Source organism: Chelon labrosus (assembly GCF_963514085.1).
Source record: "Chelon labrosus genome assembly, chromosome: 15".
Taxonomy (NCBI): Eukaryota; Metazoa; Chordata; class Actinopteri; order Mugiliformes; family Mugilidae; genus Chelon; species Chelon labrosus.
This window is the reverse complement of record NC_140348.1, coordinates 20,203,614-20,224,829: the sequence shown is the minus strand read 5'-3', so window position 1 is coordinate 20,224,829 and position 21,216 is coordinate 20,203,614. Positions and strand designations below refer to the sequence as shown.

Sequence of the window (21,216 nt, the reverse complement as noted above, 5' to 3'; positions counted from 1 at the left end):
GAGCCTGGGAGGTGGAGCTACAGTCTCATCACAGATGCAGCACACCTGACCTGAGGAAGCTGCAGTGGGAGGCCATAAAGCAGGCCTTGGCTCACTTCTCTCTCTCTCTCACCTGGCTGGTCACCTGACTTCTCTCTTGTGTGTATTTGGTGTTGCATCCTCATACACTGCACCATTCACTCACACACACACCAACATAGCATGCACACTGATATGCAGACTGTTTTGCTTCATTAAATTCATACAATTATTAGTAGACTTTGTGTGGCTTCCCTTCTTTGTCACTGCTGTTTGAGCCAGATTGTGACATTAATTAAAAAAAAGTCTGACATATTAAAACCTGTTCAGAAAATTTAAACCAAGTGGAAGCTGTGAAAATAAATAAATAAATATATATATAATTTTTTTTTGGCTTCAGGAAAATACCTACCTGTTCCTCACCTTGACAAACGCAATGTGCATTACACAACTGCAGTTCCTGAGACGTTTTAGCTAAGACTCATGGGAAATGTAGTTGATAATAAAAACAAAACGTTGAGGAACTAGCCAGCAAGTCGCAGATGTCCCATTAACGTAGCGGTTCAGTATCTCGAATACATTTTATCTTTTTGAGTAACTATGACTCATATTAATGCACAGCTGAGCACATGCAAAAAGGCAAAATGACAATAAGAAAAGTAATGACTGTTATCAAGTAACCCAAAGTAAATTGTTCTCTTTTAAGTCACTAAATTAAAGATGGAATAAAAAATATAGTAAACGTAGATAAAAAAAAAAAAACTCTTTAATGAAAACGCTAGTATGCAAATTCTCTTGAAATGACAAGATGTTTGTAAATCTTCAAAATATGAACATTAACATGTATCTTCTCCACATTTGTAATTGTAAAGCAAAATATCTGACTTTGTTATCCCCTCACAAAATTAAACAGCAATGTTTCTTTCTAGAAGCAGAGTCTAATGGAGCAATAAATAAATCAACACTAATGATGACTTTTTTCACCTAGTCTTTGTTGCTCATAGATTATAAATCTGATGAAATACAAAAATGCTTTATTTTTACATTTTCACTTACACATATAGTACCTCCAGTGTCTGCCTTTTCACTGGGAACTACTGCACATCATTTTTTAAAATTTTTATTATCAAGTTCATTCATGGTCTGCTGCCGTATCCCCCGGACAGTTTGAGCACAAGTCCTCTTCATCTGCAAAAAATGACACAAATATACAGTATATCAGAACATGCAACCATAAATAACCATAAAACTTGAGCCATGTTGTCATCAGTCTTACCATTATAGGTGGTCCCACACCATATGCAGTAAAAATGGACTCCTCTCAAATAGGACGTCAAAATTTGCAGTTTATCAAAGGACTGTAACACAGAGATTACAAATAATAAAAAATTTAGGCTGGATTACTCACCACTGACATCCTATCATATGCATTTATTGCAGCATATGCCAGTATATTAGCTTTATTATTAACGATTACAAGTTTTCACACCAACATGAAAACATATACCATCATGCATAAATGTTTGCAAATAAACTGAAAACTAACAGTTAGTTCAACAATCTCCTCTTCCTCCTCCTCCTCCTCCTCCTCCTCCTCCTCTTCCTTAAGATCATCGTCCTCGTTTTCAGCATCTGCTTTAGGCCAGTACCAGTCTTCCCTAGGGACAGTTACGCCCTGAAATTGGGACAATAGACACCACAGTTAAAAGATTAACCAATAAATAAATTCTTATTACAGTTTTTCTACTGATGCAAAATGAATATTCAAGGTATGTTTTTTTTTATTTTATTTTATATTCATAATCCTTCCAACCTTCTGACTGTCAAGCTGCTCACAAGATCGCTGACTCCTCCTAAGGTCTCCCTCAATCTTTCTCTCCTCTCGTTCTGTCCTTACTCTTGACCTGAAATGAAAAGCATCACATATAAAAGCATTGAAACACTTGTATCTTCGAAGGAGGCATTGTACATCTCGAAGGCGCCTCTGAACTTCACCTAAAATCTTCCAGAGATTTGGTCTCATTCTGTTGTTTGGCTCGTACTTTCTGTCGATAGTGTTGAAGTTCCTCCTCAGCTTTTCTTTTCTTTGCCTCTTCCATTCCGATGCCCCCTCTGTCTTGATTGATTAAAGACAGTAAAGTGGTTAAACACTGCAAATCATCAGCTGAACAGCACAACTGAATATACTTTAAAGTAAATGTATTGCATACCAGTTTTGATATTAAGTGGAATTGGATCAACCCTTCCCACACCTGAAGAGGTAACAGAGAGTAAAATAAGCACTCAAAACAGCACAGATTAAAAACAGGATCATTTAATAAAGAAGAAACTTGCCTGCCTTCCCAAGGCCTTGACCAGCTTTGTAACCCATTTTCTGTAGAAGTGCAAATCCCTTGTTCTCATTGCTAATGGAGCTCTGCAGAGCTGTTTCTCGGCTCTCCTTCTCCTGCTCCTTGTAGGTCTTCTGGCGGTTCATAATGTTCTTCTCCTTTTGCTTTAACTCCTTCTTCATAGCTTCTTTCTCCCGCCTCACCATGCTGACACCTGGTTTCACATCTTGACTAACGGAAGGAACAAAATAAAGAAAATATTTTTCATTTTTTCAAATGTGAAGTTTGTTCTGACTGTAATTTAATATTTTTTACAGATGGCACTTCAGTGCACATCTACTACACGACAATAAACGACATCGTGGTTCAATGTTGACGTCCTCAGATATGAATACAAAAAGAAAACCCCAAAAAACGCTTACATTTTACTTAGAAATGCATCAGACATGTAGTCCTCTTCTTCATCAGACATAATGAACGTGCGTAGGGAAAAGTAAATACAGAAAACTACAAGTATACTGCTTTAATATTTATCCGTTTACGGGTTGTATTTACTTCTCGGGTGTTTGGTTCGTTCAAATATGCTTTCCGACTAGCATCAAGGTACTCATTGAATCTAACGTTCCGCTGAGTTTTACATATAATACATTTTGTATTTACGTTGCGTTAATAAATAACCCGACATACATTTAAAACAAAATATGACACCCTAACGTATTTTATTAATTATATTAATTATGTTAAGTTGTTTGTTTAGTTTCGCCCCGGACAAACTTTGATGCGGCACCGCCGACAGTCGTCGTCATTCATCCTGGGTCATCGAAACAGGTAGGATGAACAATTTGGCTATGTTTGTCCGATATATCAGGAAGATATTGTTGCAGGGGTGTTTTTTGAAGAGCTTACTGTTTTAAAAAGGGACCAAAGTCATGTTTGGACGAGAATATTTAGCGACAGTATAGCTTGTTCCTCGTAGGAAGTAGCTAGCTTAGGTTGCTAACCAGCTCGCCTATCAACAGCTGGAGACTGGCACCTGTCAACACAGAAAAGCAAATTATCAACGTAATACAGCGTTTACATTTCAGTTTGCAACACGTTATACAACGTACAAATCTGTTACTTTATATTTAATGCACCTGTGTGTTTATTAAAATACATTGTAAGGGCAGTAAATGGCAATAGTAGAGTTAGAAGCTATGTAGATGTTAGCCAGTCTAGTTTGAGGAAAAGGCAAATGTGACAGAAGGGACTTTTAATGTCATGGTACTTCCCTTTAATGTAACAGACACGAGGGTGTACAGCTCTGTGTTCAAAGGTCCTCACCATGGAGCTGGCTCACAGTCTGCTGCTCAATGAAGATGCTTTGGCACAGATCACTGAGGCAAAGAGGCCCGTCTTCATCTTCGAATGGCTTCGCTTCTTGGATAAAGTGCTTGTGGCAGCAAATAGGGTGACTATTCAGATTCTGGCGTGGCTTATCTGATAGGATGTCATTAGAAGCAGCCCCTGTGACTCTATTTTGTCTTCAAATGTCAGGTGGATGTGAAGGAGAAGCAGAAGAAGCTGGTGGAACAGCTGACGGGACTGATCAGCAGCGCCCCTGGACCGCCAACAAGAAAACTGCTGGCCAAAAATCTCGCTACCCTCTACAGCATTGGCGACACCTTCACTGTTTTCCAGACTCTGGATAAATGCAATGACATCATCAAAAGCAAGGATGACACACCTGCATACCTGCCAACAAAACTGTAAGCCCCCATTTAGTGTGTATTTAAAAATAAATACAGTAATGCTGCATATTATTTTTCTGTTTGAGCTGGTACACATTTGCATTAAGATACGAGCTGTTCAGCTTCGCTCTGTCAAATTTTCTGACACATACAACAGGTCCACTTTCAAGGGTATTAGCAGTTAAGCCAAACATTAATCTGCAGAATGACATTTCATGGTTAAAAGGGTGGATTAAGTGTTCACGAGCAGATCTAATGCTGTGATTCTTGCATTAATGTGTTCTAATAGTGGATGCATCAGAGGTGTCCTGCCACATCTGATTTGATCATTCTTTTATACTTGCTTGTTGCAGATTTAGAGGTGATGTTGGGTACATAAAGAGGGCAAGACCTCCTTGCTACCCACTAAGCCACCGTTCTAACCCTGCCAAGTTTCTGAATAGATGATAATGCAGTTGGAGATGCTTAAATGTGACTCATGATGCAGGTTATTATGTTAGTATCACCAGCTGTCAGTAAAATATAATCCAGTCTTAATGTTCTCGAGAGGAGTCTAATGAATGTCAGAATAAAAAAAAATGTTTCATGGTATAATTAATTCTGTATTTTCATATAATGTCCATGTTGATTGTGTTGCTGTTTATCAAATAATTTTAGCTGTTTTATAATTAAATGTTGTTGCTCTCGCTTTTCTTGCAGCGCTGCTGTGGCATGTGTTGGAGCTTTTTATGAGAAGATGGGCAGGATGCTGGGAAGCTCCTTTCCGGACACCATTAATAATCTTTTGAAGGCATTAAAGAGTGCAGAGGTATGGTTTTTAGGAGTATTATTATTGTTGTTCAGAAGCTGGTGCAAGATCCATTTTAATCCCTTTATTTCCACCATCACTTTATTGATCTAGTCCCAAGGCAGAGGAGAGATACTTCTCAGCTTGCAGAAGGTGCTCAGTGGACTGGGTGGAGCTGCAGCTTCCAGTCACAGAGATATCTACAAGAATGCCCGCTCTCTGCTCACGGACAGGTCCATGGCCGTGCGCTGTGCGGTGGCAAAGGTCGGGCTCAGAAAAACACTTAATGCAGCCACATAAAAAAATTAACTAAAGTGCATTTACAGTAGAAACTGAAGTCAGAATTTTTATCATATCTTCTTCTTTCTCTCTTCAGGATTCCTTTACAAACTATCGAATTAGCTCCAGATATAAGAAGTTTTTAAGTACTTGATTCATTAAGGCCTATGTGGAGATATATACAATTTCTGCCGCCCTGTTATAAAAATAAAATCACCAGATGATTTCTTGTGATCTCTATTGAAGCTACAATCTATTTTTTGTCTTCTGAAAATGACACAAAGCCATAGTTTGAGTATACTGAACTAGCGTTGCTGTGTCATGCTGATCAAGCAGATATATTGCGCAAATCTCCTCCCTTTTTTCATTTTGAAAGATGATTTCCTGTTTAGAAACAGGTCATCACTTGTGCTATATATGGTACAGGTTCTGTTCATTGTATCCTGCAATAATACGTATCTTCACGTCATCTGTATGTCACATCATCCATAAAATTATTAGAGTTGCAGTGTGTCTGTAATATTTTGTGTATTCCCTCACTCGTAATTAATGAGAGCTCTTCATCTTTGTTCTCCTTGCCTGATCAGTGTCTGTTGGAGCTTCAGAATGAGGCAGTATTCATGTGGACCACAGAACTGGAGAACGTGGCCACTCTGTGTTTCAAAGCCTTGGAGGGGTCTAATTATGGTGTTCGGGTAGCAGTGGCCAAACTACTGGGGACGGTCATGGCCACTGCCTTGATGCCAAAACAAGCAGCTGGTAGGTTAAAAAGTTGTATAGTTTATGTTAAAAAAAAAAAAATTAACTAGCTCACATCTTTTGTTCTTTATGATCTCAAAACTTTATTTTTTTTCCCCAACAGTGATGCGTCAGAACGTGAAGCGGGCCACTCTGGAGGAGGTGCTGGAGCTGATGGCCACAGGCTTTCTGCGTGGTGGATCTGGCTTCCTGAAGAGTGGAGGAGAGATGTTGAAGGGTGGAGGCTCTGTCAGCAGGGAGGTCCGGGTGGGCGTCACACAGGTGAGGTGACTCCTCAAACACATAGTAACAAGAATCCGAGCCTGCGTTGTCTAAATTCACCGACCTTATGCTTAATGCTGCTTCGTTCTCCTCAGGCTTACGTTGTGTTTGTGACAACACTTGGTGGGCAGTGGCTGGAGCGCAACTTCGCCACGTTCCTGTCCCACGTTCTGGACCTAGTGTCTCACCCCCGCGCCACACAGACACACGTTGAGGCTGTATACTCACGGCGCTGTGTCTCCTTCATGCTCCGCGCCACCCTGGGGGGCTTACTTGGGGAGAAAGCGCAAATTGCGGCCGGCAAAGAAATCTGCCAAGCCATCAGCAAGCAAATGAGGGCTGTGGGTAAGGAGGATGGGGGGGAAATATCACGGTTCAGAGCATTACAGAGTAAGTACTCATCCATTATTATCACCTTTAATTCACACTCCATTCAGCTTCTTAAACTTTTTGCATGTGCTTGTGTTGTGTAACAGGGATGGCTTTTCTTTCCTTTTCTTGTGTTGCATGCTGAGATGTTTTTTTATGCTTTTGCTTTCTGTCTTTTGGATCACTCTCCTCTTCCTTTACATCTGTTTTTAACCACAAGCAGCATCATAGTGTCATTAACATTATCCATTGCCAGCTCAGCGTATCAATTACTCATGCTTGCATTATTGCATCGCATTTACGGCTTTTTTTTTTGCCTGTGAATTCACCTTCTGTTAATCCCTAAGGAGCAGATAACAAAACATTTTCTGACTGCTGACATCTGGCTTACACCAGCAGAAAAACTGCATGTGCCACTCAGTTCAAACAAATAGGAGGAAGCGATTTCACCCCACACAAGAAGGCATAATATTTGCATGTGTGCTGTGCCACATTTCCATTTTTTTTTCTGCTTTACGTCATCACATCAATCATTTTAATAAAAAAAATCACCTTTATCCCATCAGAAAGGATGATTCTTACTCTGATTTGCTTTGCAACCCTTAAACGGATGTAAACCGTGTCAAAATGACACTCTGTGGCAGAATTTGAAAATGATGTTGAATGTTGGTGTCTCTCAAGACGTGATCCAGGGCTCCTCATTGTCTACTATATACACACGTGGCTGTAGATTTTCCAACCAGTTGAGTCGGTGACTTCTTGAAATGAGACTATGACAAATGCTGAACGTAACTTTGAAAATGACCCCTGCAGTTGATTCTGTGTTTATGCAACAAAACATCAAGAAGCAGCTTTAAATCTCTTCCTTAAGTCATACTGACTTTTTTTTTCCTAATGTGGGGTCTGTCTCGATTGTTGCTTGTTTAAAGCTCAGAGGATTTCCATTCTTGGTAAATGACCATGAGACACATCTATTATTTTGGCACATTTATCCGTTGATGCAACAAATCTAATAATTCTTTCTTGCTTAGAATTTATTGTGTGAAAGAAATCCTCAGAGCTCTGAGTTCTTGGTCTACACAAATAGAATTGTTCTCTTTTAAATTGTGAAACAGTAGTTTTGTAGTTGAAGAACTTTACAGATTAGCGTGTGACAGCAGTGCATGGCATAATGTGGTCAATTATCTTGTTGTGCTACATTATTTTTATTTACTAGTACCAGAAAACTAAAATTAACCTCTGACTTCTAGTTTTTATATGAATCAAATTGCTGTTGATTTTGAGCCACTTTATCCATCAGTGCTGCACACGTTCTAAACTTGCAACTTTTACCTTTTAAACATGTGAAATTTAAATTAGTAACTGCTAAATATTGCCGTATGTTTGTGTGCAGAATTTTTTTGTTTTGTTTTGTTTTTTTTAAACCCTTTGCTCTTGTTTTTCTTTCTTTCCAATATGTTTTTCCAGAGGCGGTAGTGAATGACATCAGTGGAGAGAACAAGTCAGGGGCAGCTGATGTCTCTGCCAGTCAGCACGTCATGGTGTGCGCCCTAAAAGAGCTGGGCAGCTTAGTTCAGAGCTTGAGTGCCACAGCTTCACCGCTCATCCAGGAGCCTTCTATAGGTGAGACAAGTAAAATAAAGCGGTAGATTCATATTCTTGCTTTTAGGCTTCTATAACCTTACATTGTCTGTCAGTTTATTCTGTAATTTTGTTTAAACATCCAACGAAAATCTTTCCACTGTTGCACATTAGTGCTATTTAACCTATTCTGTGCCCTCGTGTCTAGGACTTCTTGAAACCGTGTCCTCGGTGCTTCTGCACCCGAGCATGGCAGCACGTTTGGCGGCTGCGTGGTGCCTGCGCTGTGTTGCCGTGGCGCTGCCCTATCAGTTGACCCCGCTGCTGGACCGCTGTGCAGAGAGAATCAACAACCTGAAGAGTTCACCTGAGGCTGTGAGCGGCTACAGCTTCGCCATGGCTGCTCTGCTGGGAGGAGTGCACCAGTGTCCTCTGGGTATCCCCCACTCCAAGGGCAAGGTGTGTAGCCTCAGAATGTAATATCTTTCATTGAGGTTTTTCTAGTTTGTCTTGACTGTGCCAGCCTCATTTAGTGCCTGATTTAAAGAACTGTCCGTCCCTGTAGTTGGTGGTTAGTATAGCTGAAGACCTCCTTCGAACAGCTGCTCAGAACAGTCGGCTATCCCTTCAGCGTACACAGGCTGGATGGCTCCTGCTGGGGGCCCTCATGGCTTTGGGTGAGTCTCCCAGACATTCCTTGTTGCTCTGCAATACCTCTCACCGCCAGCATATTCACATTGTCTTCATGTGTGCTCCCAAGGCCCGTCCCTTGTGCGCTATCACCTCCCCAAAATGCTGCTGCTGTGGAGGAACGTGTTTCCTCGCTCCCAGAAGGAGCTGGAGGCAGAGAAGGCCAGAGGAGACAATTTCACCTGGCAGGTCACCCTGGAGGGCCGAGCTGGAGCACTGTGTGGTAAAGAGTCACACCTGTCCTGTGTACCTGCACGTGGTGCTCTATAATGTCAGCACATGCAATTCTCACCAACACTGTTCCTTTTTTTGTCTGTAGCCATGCGTAGCTTTGTGGCCCACTGTCCCGAGCTCCTTACAGAAGACGTCATCCGTAGACTGATGACTCCCATTGAATGCGCCATGACCATGATGTCTCAGTGAGTGGGATTCATTGAAATAGAGAAGCATTTTGTTTTGTGAACCATTCATAATTATTTTTATGTATTGATTTCTGATTATATATCTTATGATTGGAATATTTTAACCTTTTCTCAGAGTCCCTGCCATCATTAAGGTGCATGGTGCTCACCTGAAAGCAAGTGCAGCGATGGTGAGACTCAGGTTGTACGACATCCTGGCTCTCTTGCCTCCTAAAACCTATGAAGGTAACACAATCTCTTCTATATTCCTCTTCACAGAAGATTATATCAGGCTGTTATTAAAATCAGTGATCTTTTCTTATAGGCAGCTTCAACGCTCTCCTGAGGGAGCTGGTGGCAGAGTTTACTTTGACTGACAACTCGGCCAACACCACCACGTCTTTGCTGCGCTCTCTGTGTCACTACGATGACAGTGTACTCATGGGATCCTGGCTACAGGAGACGGACCACAAGTCCATTGAGGATCAGGTTTGTTAAAAATGATGTATGATGCGAAGAATCCACAAACATTACTAGAGAATAATGTGTGTAGTTCTGTTTCTGCAAAAGATATTTGAACAGAAATCTGCTTCATCTGTATCTTAAAAGGTTTAACATCAACTGTCTGCAGTGTTATTATCTGACTTCTAGAGCATTGTACAATGTTTGATCTCTGCTGCTTGTGTTAATGGTACCGCATCATATTTCCAAAACAGCTGCAGCCCAACAGCGCATCCGGCAGCGGAGCTCTGGAACATGATCCCTCCTCGATCTACCTGCGTGTCCCTGTAGGCGAGGCCATCCCAGGACCTCTTCCTTTGGGTGTGTCAGTCATCGACGCGTCAGTGGCTCTGTTTGGCGTGGTTTTCCCCCACGTCTCCTTCAAACACAGGTAAGCAGTTTAGATGTCGCTATAGACAGTTTGAAAAGTGCTTTGGATACTTACAGCATGTCAACATTTTGCATCATTGGTTGCTACTAATATATTCTTGCATGTGTGCTACTGTATGTGTGATTCAGGCTGCAGATGCTAGACCACTTTGCAGAGTGTATAAAGCAGGCTAAAGGAGTTCGACAGCAGGCAGTTCAACTGAACATCTTTACTGCAGTGCTTAGTGCTCTCAAGGTGAGAAAACTTTCCATATACACTCTTAAGACAGGAAATATTGTGTTTAATTGTTCAAATAAGACATAAGACAAGTAATAAAGTCATGCATCTCTGACTCTGTGAAGGGTTTGGCTGAGAACAAGAGTACTCTGGGCCCTGAGGAGGTGCGTAAGTCGGCCCTGGCCCTGGTGATGGGAGCTTTGGACAATCCCAACCCCATCCTGCGCTGTGCTGCTGGAGAGGCTCTGGGCAGGATGGCTCAGGTGGTGGGAGAGGCTACCTTCATCGCCAGAATGGCACAGACCAGCTTTGACAAGTAAGCCTGTCATATCTCTTGTTTTGTGTTTTTTTTTTACTTTGTTTATTCGGTTTATTACTTCTGTTTAAATCAACCGAGGCTGGCAGTGTATACATAAATATAAGACTTGTTTTTCTATCTCAAACTAAATGGGTTACTCCTTAAGTCTTTATTCTAGAGTTCTACTTGTTAAACTCAATATTAGGCTGGACCCCACACCTGTTTACCTGCCACCCTGCCTATTTTTAAATCCCATCTTAAAGCCCAATTTATTCTGGGACCTTTAATTCACTATGACAGCAGCCATCTTTAATAACATCCACTTCTTTGTGTCTTTTATGTGGTTTCCACTGGTTGTATAAAAGTATTTTTAAATATATTTTAAATCAAATGGGGTTGTTATCCATATCTCTATTTTTCCTCTTTTTATAGACTGAAGTCCGCCCGTGATGTAGTTTCAAGGACGGGCCACTCGCTGGCTCTTGGCTGTCTGCATCGATATGTTGGAGGAATTGGTTCTGGACAGCACTTAAAGACCAGTGTCAGCATCCTGTTGGCGCTGGCCCAGGATGGGTCCTCGCATGAGGTCCAGGTACAGTAAATTACTTAGGAGGAATGGATTTTTGAGTTTGCCCAAAGTCGAATTTTATTCACTTTCCGATTTTTAGTAAGATCTATTTAATTTCTGAGTAACATCTAAATTCAAAAGATAACTTTCTTTCATCACTTGTCACTTTTGTTTTTTAATATCTGTGTTCTTGTTTATAGACCTGGGCTCTGCACTCTCTGGCTCTGATTGTGGACTCTAGTGGTCCCATGTACAGAGGCTATGTTGAGCCAACACTGTCCTTAGTACTCACTCTGCTACTCACCGTGCCCCCGTCTCATACGGAGGTGCATCAGTGTTTGGGCCGCTGTCTGGGAGCTCTCATCACCACTGTGGGACCGGAATTACAGGGTAACTGTCGAAGAAACCAAATGATAAACCGTGCTGTGACTGTCTTATTTGCATCTCATTTCACTAAAAGCCATGTAACATAGCATTTTATAACCAGCAGGTGGCAGCGTAATCAATTTAAAGCCTCTGCAGGCCACTGAAGCGCACTGGAAGGACATACAGCCTGTCCTCTAACTGCTAAAAAAGACAAACTGTCTGTCTGTCTGTCTTTTCTAATTAGTGTCATTGGTTTCACTAGGAAATGGAGCCACGATTTCCACTATCCGCTCATCCTGCCTGGTTGGTTGTGCCATAATGCAGGACCACTCTGACTCCCTTGTGCAGGCAGCTGCCATCTCATGTCTGCAGCAGCTGCACATGTTCGCTCCACGACATGTCAACCTGTCCAGCCTGGTGCCCTGTCTCTGTGTAAGATATGAGTGTCAGACTACAAGTATGACAGCCACAGTTTGTGTTTAACATAATCATGATTTTCCGCTGTACTATGGGACTCCTGCAGGTGCACCTTTGCAGCTCTCACCTGTTGCTGCGTCGTGCTGCCGTGGCCTGCCTGAGACAGCTCGCTCAGAGAGAAGCTGCAGAGGTTTGTGAGTACGCCATGAGCCTGGCGAAGAGAGCAGGAGACAGCAAAGACAACACTACAATCAGTGAGTACAAACTGTGAACTTGATAAGAGCATTCTGTTGGATTAATATAGCCCAGTGAGACACTGCGTTGTTCTTGTTCAGATCTGAACATCACAGAGACGGGTCTGGAGGGCGTTCTGTTTGGCATGCTGGACCGAGAGACGGACAGGAAGCTGTGTTCTGACATACATGACACACTGGGTCACATGCTGTCGTCTCTTGCTGTGGAAAAGCTTTCTCATTGGCTAAAACTCTGCAAGGATGTCCTTGCAGCAACTACAGGTAAATCTTCAAAACTTAATCAAACGTCTCTTTTAAAACATTGTGTCTTGAATGTGTCTGTGTCCTCTCTCAGATGTAGGGGGAGCCGTTGTATTCGTGGTGGAAAAGGACGAGGAAGACTCTGAGAAAAAAGACGAGATGGACGATGACACCATGTTCACTGGCCTGGGCGAAGATGACAAGTCCAAGCCCTCCGTGGCTCCTCGATGGGTGACGCGGGTGTTTGCAGCAGACTGCTTGTGCCGCATTATCCTGCTATGTGAGAATGTAGATAAAGCGCACTTTGACCTGGCAACTGCTCGCTCTACAAAGGCCAAGAACCCCAAAGGTACCATTCACCATGCTGCCAGGACAGACACTCTCAGAGCTCACTTAGTGCTGCAGTTTATTTTGTTTGTGTTCATACTCTGTATGTTCTTTACAAGCTCCAGGTAGTACTTGTGTCAGCTCTTGGAAAAAGCTGATTCATGAACTTTTATGTGAAGATGGAACAAAGCTAGAGATGATTAACCTAATGCAGGAGACCTTTTTCCCTCTGCGACAGATAGAGGAGCCAGTATTTATAAGGAATCCATCTACAGGCTATATCACAACAGCACAGTCTACAGTGGCTTTTGCAGCAGCAGGGATTGAGTGGATGGTTGGTCTGCTTGTCAGTGTCCAGCTAATCCATTAAAAGATGCTCATCAGCTCAAACTCAATTTCAGCCTCAGAGTCGATATCTGGTTTCTGGTGCAGTCGCTGCAAGTGCACGCTGAAACTCTAAAAACTGAATAGTTGTTTCCATTTGTATTTAATCACCATGGGGAAGGCATTAAAAAGCAGAAACCGTGCAGGAGGCAATCTTGTGTGCCAACACATCAACAGAGGATTACTAAATCAGATAACAATCGCTGGAAATGTTTTCTGAATTGTGTTTTTGCATTCATTATTGCTGCTGCTCACTGAGGTTCTCTTCCTACGTTTCTATGTTTATAAAGAAGCATATTCCTCACCAAGTCCTCGTTGTCTGTCCTGTCCTCCCATCTCGGCCCATGCAGGAGATCTGTTGGTGCTCCATTTGTCTGACCTCATCCGCATGGCTTTCATGGCGGCCACAGACCACAGTAATCAGCTGAGGATGGCTGGCCTGCAGGCCCTGGAGGACATCATTAAAAAGTTTGCATCCGTACCAGAGCCCGAGTTCCCAGGGCACGTCATCCTAGAACAGTACCAGGCCAATGTGAGACAATAACCCATTAAAGGTTTTTTATGTTGACATGTTAACATGCAGCGTTAATAATGACACTGACTTTTGTGCATTTAGGTCGGAGCTGCCCTCAGACCTGCTTTTTCACCTGATACGCCCTCTGACATAACCGCCAAGGCGTGCCAGGTGAGCCTGCTTTGGTTTTACAAGATCAGTTGGTTACCATTTTCCCCTTTATTCTGTGTTTGAGGTGTGCACTGCAGACATACACCCTACAACCTTTTCCCTTCATTATCTCATCATGATGTTTTAAGCCTTTATAGAACTCTGACCACAATAGGGGTTAATTATAACTAAAGTGAGTCATCATCCCCTTAGTAGCCAGCAGTGTCACACATTTCTGGCTTGGTGCTCTTTGCCTCATTCAGCTGATGTGGCGAATGAATGACAGGGGCAAATAACAAACATGTCCGTCAGCAGGATTATTAAAAAATGTTCTCTCTTTGACATTCCCCTCCATGTGTCTGTCATTGGGAGCTTTTCTAAAGTTATACTGAAGTTTTATTACATTAATGTGTAATATTTACCTGTGGAACTACAGGTCATGAGCCATTACCTACAGAGAAACTGAAGTTTGACTTTAGTTTAAATAAGCAAACAGGTATTTTGCATCCTAACACATTTCTGGCTCTCTGTAAAGAAACACTCCCGCCCCTTGGCCACCTGACACTATAATAGCTGTTCCCCTCAGAGGGATGTAATCTTAAAAATGTGTGCTCCACTTTTACAGCCCTAACACGTCATACTTATTTATTAATAACTGTTCTTTGACACACCCACCCCTCTCTTTAATGGCATGGCTGATCAACCCCGACCGTTCCGTTATGTAGTGCAGGTTTTTTTTAATTGTTCACACAATGGATGGAAAGTAACAGATGAAAGACCTTAAACCTTCCGTGGGTCCACAGGTGTGCAGTACATGGATTGGCAGTGGCGTAGTGAGTGACCTCAATGACCTGCGCCGAGTCCACAACCTTCTCGTGTCTTCACTGGACAAGGTGCAGGCTGGGAAAGGCTCATCCAGTCAGCTGTACAGTGAGAGCGCCACCACCATGGAGAAGCTGGCTGTTTTAAAGGCCTGGGCTGAGGTGAGACTGAACATGATCCAAGCGTTGACTCTTGTGTTGTTGTTGGCAAATGATGTAGCCCTGAAACCTTGATGTTCTGGCTTTCTCTCCCTCAGGTGTATGTGGTGGCGATGAAGATCAAGAAGGAGGCCGAGTCTAAGCCTGCCAAGCCGGTCAGAATCGGAGATGACGATGAAGATGAGGAGGATCTGGGGTCTGACGTGCTTCCGCCGGACAGTCTCATCACCTTGGTGCAGCCGGAGCTGCCGTCGCTGAGCCGGCTGTGGTTGGCCATGCTACGAGACTATGCGCTGCTCACTCTGCCTGCTGAGTTCTCCAGTCAGCTTCCCCCTGAGGGTACAAGACCGTTTCTCGTCAATTAATATAACGTAGTTTCATTTAAATTTATAAATGTATGAATATCCTGTTTCAAATAGAGCATTTTGATATACCTTACTTCAAACACTAGTTTCTGGGTGCTTTGTTCTACTTGGTGCCATGAAGATGAACATTTATTCTAGAGAGAACAACAACCAGACATTTTTACTCTGTGATTTTGACAATATTAGATCAAATGTCCAACAAAAACATTCTCCTGGAGCTCTGTCAAATTTAAATTAGATGTTCCAGCGATGGCACATTGGCTCTGTCTCGGAAGATTTGTCATGTTTTCCAGTTGGTGGTGTAATGTAATGTGATTAAATGTTAGATAACACAGATGACCTTATGCAGGAGAACATATTTGTACAAAATGCAAATGAAATTGTAAAAAGCAACTTGGTGTGTATGTTCAGGTGGAGCGTTTTACACGCCAGAGACCATAGACACAGCAAGGCTCCACTACCGCAGCTCTTGGGCCCCTGTCCTGCATGCGGTGGCCCTGTGGCTGAACAGCACCGGGTTTGGAGCGGATAAGGATCAAGAGGAGGTCCCATCAGCTCCCTCCAAGGCTCCTGGCCTCCCTCAGGGAGGCTCCTCCACAACAGAGACCTTTGAGGAGTCTGTTAAAGACAGGATGCATCTGTTGTTGGGTAAAGAAACACGTTGCTGTTATCTGTGCTGTAAATTATTTACTGAGATCTGACTTGAAAAAAAAAAGACAATGAGAACTGCTTTTTGTTTGCTTTACAGCTGTTTGTCCACATCACATATACCAACTATGAAAGAGTGGTAGAGGATGAGGGGAAAAAATAGATGAGCACATCCTAAGTGCATTTTTGTGTTTTGTCTCTCAGGTGTCAGTATAGAGTTTCTTTGCTTCCCTCGGCCCGAGGAGCCCATTGAACACGTGATGTCCTGCCTGCAGGCTCTGTACACTCTGCTAGAATCTCCATGCGCTAAGACCCATATCGCAGAAGACCAGGTAAAGACATAGTGGAAGATTTGTATCAGTGTCCTAATAGAATATGAATCGTTAAATTTATAAAATATACAAAATATGCACTTTGAAATTAAATATTTGCGAGATAAATATTTGTAGTATGCCGCAATTCATATCTGCATATGTAGAGACCAAATTAATTCAAGATTCAAAACACTGCATACGAACCAAAGCTGAAAAGCCAACCAGCAGTGGGTGGCATTGTTAACTGCACCACTCAGTAGTTGTTCCATTGGTCTAGTGCAGGTAACACATTTACTATTGTCCGCCACATGGCAGTTATCACGTATGTACATCCGTGCCACGTGATCTTTAATGACTTTATTAGGTGATAAGGATCCCTCAGTCAAACATGTGACTGCCACACACTAGATGACGGGGAACTAAAAGCTTCTAAAGACAAATTAGTTTCAATCGTACATATTCATCAAAAGGAAAGTTGAATTTCTCGGCTGCGTTTGTTGAAATAGGTCAGGTCTCTGCCGGCCCATTTCAAAGTGCGGACTAAAGAGAATCCAGACCCTGAATTGGGACACAGCTTAAAGTGAGCTCATTCTCACTTTAAGCCTGTCTCATAGTTTGATAAAGCTTTCTCTTTTTACCATTTAAAATTAAAATGTAAGTCGATACCTTTGTGTGTAAATGGTTTTCCTTTCTGTTGTAGTTGCTGGCAGTGGAGCTCCTCAATGTTCTCCACAGGCTGCTGTTGACCCGGGATCCCCCCGCTGTCCAGCTCCAGGTCACTGCTGTGGTACAGGAGACCCTCAGAGCTGCACAGGACCATCTACAGCGACAGAGGACCAACAAGGGTCAGAAACACTGTTATGGTTATATTATGGTTTGTTTTCATCTGAATAGTAACTGAACAAGAGTAATAATATCCATATTAAGTTGTCTTAGTAAAGTAAAGTTGTCTTTATTATGGTGGTTTGATTTAGGTCACTGTGTTATTTTGTTTAGGCAAAGAGGAAGAGGGCGAGAAAGACTCTGGGCCCAGCCTGGGGGAAGGGGGAGACACGGGGGAGCTCGTCCCTGGCAAATCGCTTGTGTTTGCGGCCATGGAGCTGCTCGTGTTCATCGTGGTCCGCCACTTACCGCAGCTCAATACACGTGTGAAGGAGTCACCCAGCCATGTGCCGCTCAGGCCTCAGCGGCTGCCTGAAGAAAGCGCACGCCTGGTGGCAAACACGGTTTCCATCCTGGCAGAACTTCCATCGCTCTGCTCGCCTGCTGGTGAGGCCCGAGGCAAACCACAGCAACACACACCATGCGAATCATGAGAGTAAATCAGTACAATGACAGCGCTCACTGATACCAAGGCGCTGTGTGTAATCTAACTCCCTGACAGGGCTGTGTACAGACTCTTTAATAAACTGGTATATGCTGAGGAAATGAGAGCGGTAATGATGCTAAAAATAAAAATACACAGGAGTGTTAGTGTCAGTCTTTGTCAGAGTAGTTTAAACTTGCCAGTACAATGAGGAGGCATTGCTACATATGCTTGTCAGACTGTGACACGAGTTTGAGTCGAGTGTTGTTTGTTTTGTGATTATGAACTTATAAATCTTGTCCTTGACAAATATACCACATTATACCACAATAAAATAAAACTGCTACTCAAACTAATGAAAAAAACCCAAACATCTTCAATAAATCTGCTCTGTAAACGAACTTAAATAAAACAGAAACTAAAGAAAAATAGAAACTGTAATAACTCTCTGTGAAAATGAGGACCTTTCTTGTCTTCACAGGAAGCATGACCATCCTGCCTACAGTGCTCTTCCTCATCACCGGGGTTCTGAGGGAAACTGCAGTTAAGACTGCTGACAAATCGGTGCCTGTGCCTGTGGCAGCCGCCCTGCAGGGCATCAAGACCATCATCACCTGCCCAATGGCTAGGATAGAGAGCATGCAGACGCAGTGGACTGGCCTCGTGAGGAGCAGCCTGGCATCTGTAATCGAGTACTCGCAGCCAGGTTAGCTGGTACACTACCACACACGTGTGACCTCCCAGTGTGTTTTGATCTAGAAATGAATATTCATTAAATGTATGCTTCTTTTGTTTGTGTATTTCTTTAGATGAGTCCAGACCTGACATGGATGAAGTCAGTATGTTGACAGCGATCACACTCTTCCTGCTGTCGGCCAGCAGTGAACTTGTAGGAGTGACCGTCTTGCAGAACGGCTGCATGGACCGTTTCCGAAATGCCCTCAACTCTAGTGATCCCTGGGTAAGCATCTGTGCAAACAGTCACACTCTTTTTGAATGCCTGACAGAAGGGTGGATTAAATGTCCCGGATGTGTGGTGTGGCTCTACTAAGTGAGAGATTTAATCCTCATTGTTACAGGTTCAGGCCCGATGTTACCAGCTGCTGCTGTCGGTGTTTCAACACTCCAACCGGGCTCTTTCCACTCCTTACATCCACGCTCTGGCTCCACTCCTGGTGGAGAAGCTGAAGGCAGTGGAGCGCAGTCGACCAGGGACTGCTGCTGAGCTGCAGGCTGTGCAGGAGGGCATCAGGGTCCTGGAGAATCTGGTCGGCATGGGTGAAGAGCAAAATCGTAAGTGTGCCTCTGCTTAATGGACTGCTAATGTATCATCATATTTGTTCCATTAAAGTATTTAACTCTGTGGAAGTAGCCCTCCTAAACTATTTATCTGTGTGCTTTTGAATGTGCGCTGTCAGAGATCTGAAGAATAATGCATTAAATGCTAAATTTAGAATCTCTGAACTGGTTTACTGTCAATAATAGTATCGATTTCAGTATTATTCTGTGTTGAGCAGTATATTCTTTATTATTATTATTGTATAAATGATGTGCGTATGTTCATAAAACGTGCTTTAAAACATTTGGACGCTTTTATATTTATATTTTATTTGACTGTGGTGAATTGCAGCTCAGTCCATATTTGGTGTTCAAGAACTTTCAAAGTGTTTCAGCTTGTGTTATACATCACATATGGGTGGTATTAATTTACTTAAGACTGCATGTACTGATTAGGTTTATTCGAAACAAGATCATTTTCTCGATTCATCTATTAATCACTTGGCCTAAAAGAAAATCTGTAAACAGTAAAGAGTTTTTTAGACAGTCTTCACTTTTATAATGTGAGGAATTGCAGCGAACTGAAACCTGAAGATTGTTTTGCTTGCTTGAGAAACGTGTTAAATGTTTGTTTAACTATCAGAATAGGTGCCAGTTAATTTTCTGCCAATCAGGTAATTTAGTCATTAAGTGCAATTGTATTTTTTATTTATGACTGATGATTTAGCTCTCTTCTGCTTGGAGACCTGCCATCTCCATCTTATAATCTATGACTCATTATTATTATTTCTAATCTAACCGTGTCACATCAACATATCCCTCAAATGCATATGTGTCTATTTAATTATTATAGCTGGCAGATCTTGTGCACTACACATATATTCAAATAGCTCAATATTTCTGCACACTTCGAGATGTGGTCTTGCACACATTTTTTTACATATATTCTGGGTGGCTTTATGTTTTCTTAATGCATCGTTGTTTAATGTGTTCAATAGGTGTGCAGTTGCTGGCTCTTCTTGTGCCAACACTTGTCTCTTACCTTTTGGATGAAAACGCCATCTCCTCTGCGCCGCAAGTCTCCAAAAGCCTGCACGACTTTGCCCTTCAGAACTTAATGCGGATTGGCCCCCTCTACCCAGCTGCCTTCAAGGTTGTAATTGGCGCAGCACCTGAGCTTAAAACCCGTCTGGAATCTGCCATACTGGCCAACCAGGCCAGCAACAAAGCCAAAGCTGCAGCCAGGCAAGCTCAGCCGACTGTGCAAGCCGCTCCGACCATCAAACTCAAGACGAGCTTCTTCTGAATCCACTGGACACTCCTCGCAGCCTAAGTTAATGTTTGTTCTGTCAACACATGCCATGTCTGTATCGCAGTTTGTTAAATGTATTTATTTATTGTACACCTCATCTTTGCTTTGATGGATGAGTATCCTTCTTGAGACGGCAACAATGTAAATATCATTAAAAAGCCTTTGAATGTTCACTTTTAAAAACTTGCTGTAAAAGCTGTATCAACCTTGATCGTGTGAATGTATCATTTCCAGACCAGTTGCACAACTTACAACTTTATTTTTTCCCAGGTCGTCAAACTCCAATTTTACAGAAGTTGATGTTGGCAGTGCCATTCGCTCTGTGATTTTTGCATCGCATTTGCATAGCATGGCTGTTATTTTGTTCCTTTACATTCCAATCATGTGTGTTTTTGTGTAATGAAAGCCTTTTACTTTGAGCTTTTCATGTCTGTTCATTGTTACTCGTGGATCTCTTGCTTTTCTATTCTTTTCTCTTTGCTTTGCCCTTAAATTTTGTTGTTGACGCTTCTGTTACATGTTTCAGTATAAACCGGGAAATTAGTTTTGATCACTTTTTAGCCAGGAATGAGATTTCTTTGGAATCGGTGGATTAAAAAATGCACAATAATTTTCAGAGATTGTTAATTAGTCTGCTGACAAATGGAAAAAAAATGTGCTTCGTATCATATTGATTGTTTTTCCAATAACTCTCCGTGTGTACTTGAACAAGTGAGCATCGGCTATTGTCGTAAATGAGCGGATTTGTGGAAATGTAATATTCTCCCCCTCATATTTTGAAAATGTGAATAAAGTTACTATGACCTCACTGTATTTGGTTGCACATTCTTATCAATGTTTGAACCTGATGTTTTTTTAAAAAAATGCTGTTGCAGGATTACAAATAATGATGTGTTGGTGATATACATCGATCAGGTATAACATTATGACCTTCCTAATATTGTGTAGGTCTCATTTCTGCCTCCAAATTAGTTCTGACTCATCAGAGAATGGACATGGGTCTTCTGAGGGTGTCCTGTGGTGTCTGGCAACAGGATGTTGTTAGTGGGGGGCCTTTGGGTCCTATGGGTTGAGGGGAAGGGCCTCTGTGGATCAGGCGTGCTCCAGTGCATCCTACAGATACTTGATCAGTTTGGGATCCAGTGAATTTGGAGGCCAGGTCAACACCTTGTGCTGTTCTTC

The 21,216-nt window shown here is 42.4% G+C and overlaps 2 protein-coding genes across 3 annotated transcripts; one reads left to right on the top strand and one right to left on the bottom strand.

Moving 5' to 3' along the window:
* Positions 1-786: 786 nt before the first annotated feature.
* Positions 787-2,907, bottom strand: gpatch11 (G patch domain containing 11). The gene is made up of 8 exons (XM_084561251.1): positions 2,771-2,907; positions 2,353-2,579; positions 2,229-2,270; positions 2,014-2,134; positions 1,832-1,922; positions 1,565-1,693; positions 1,295-1,376; positions 787-1,206 (listed from the first exon to the last, which is right to left on the bottom strand). The coding sequence occupies exons 1-8, from the start codon at positions 2,818-2,820 to the stop codon at positions 1,151-1,153; spliced, it is 798 nt and encodes a 265-aa protein (XP_084417377.1). The 5' UTR covers positions 2,821-2,907; the 3' UTR covers positions 787-1,150.
* Positions 2,908-3,087: 180 nt separating this feature from the next.
* heatr5b (HEAT repeat containing 5B) lies at positions 3,088-20,837 on the top strand. 2 transcript variants are annotated; one of them, XM_084561724.1, is made up of 35 exons: positions 3,088-3,798; positions 3,885-4,096; positions 4,778-4,886; positions 4,980-5,129; positions 5,732-5,903; positions 6,007-6,164; positions 6,260-6,509; positions 8,001-8,156; positions 8,323-8,573; positions 8,680-8,791; positions 8,875-9,027; positions 9,124-9,223; positions 9,342-9,451; positions 9,531-9,694; positions 9,922-10,097; positions 10,226-10,331; positions 10,439-10,629; positions 11,044-11,203; positions 11,380-11,569; positions 11,808-11,977; positions 12,069-12,216; positions 12,298-12,477; positions 12,551-12,805; positions 13,518-13,699; positions 13,784-13,852; positions 14,635-14,814; positions 14,910-15,150; positions 15,588-15,824; positions 16,029-16,156; positions 16,839-16,983; positions 17,135-17,407; positions 17,926-18,150; positions 18,254-18,405; positions 18,524-18,737; positions 19,721-20,837. In XM_084561724.1, exons 1-35 carry the CDS (start codon positions 3,673-3,675, stop codon positions 20,026-20,028), a joined length of 6,153 nt encoding a protein of 2,050 aa, XP_084417850.1. In that variant the 5' UTR covers positions 3,088-3,672; the 3' UTR covers positions 20,029-20,837. The 2 variants fall into 2 exon arrangements, with proteins under 2 accessions (XP_084417850.1, XP_084417849.1); XM_084561723.1 differs by having other exon boundaries at positions 6,260-6,554.
* Positions 20,838-21,216: the final 379 nt, after the last annotated feature.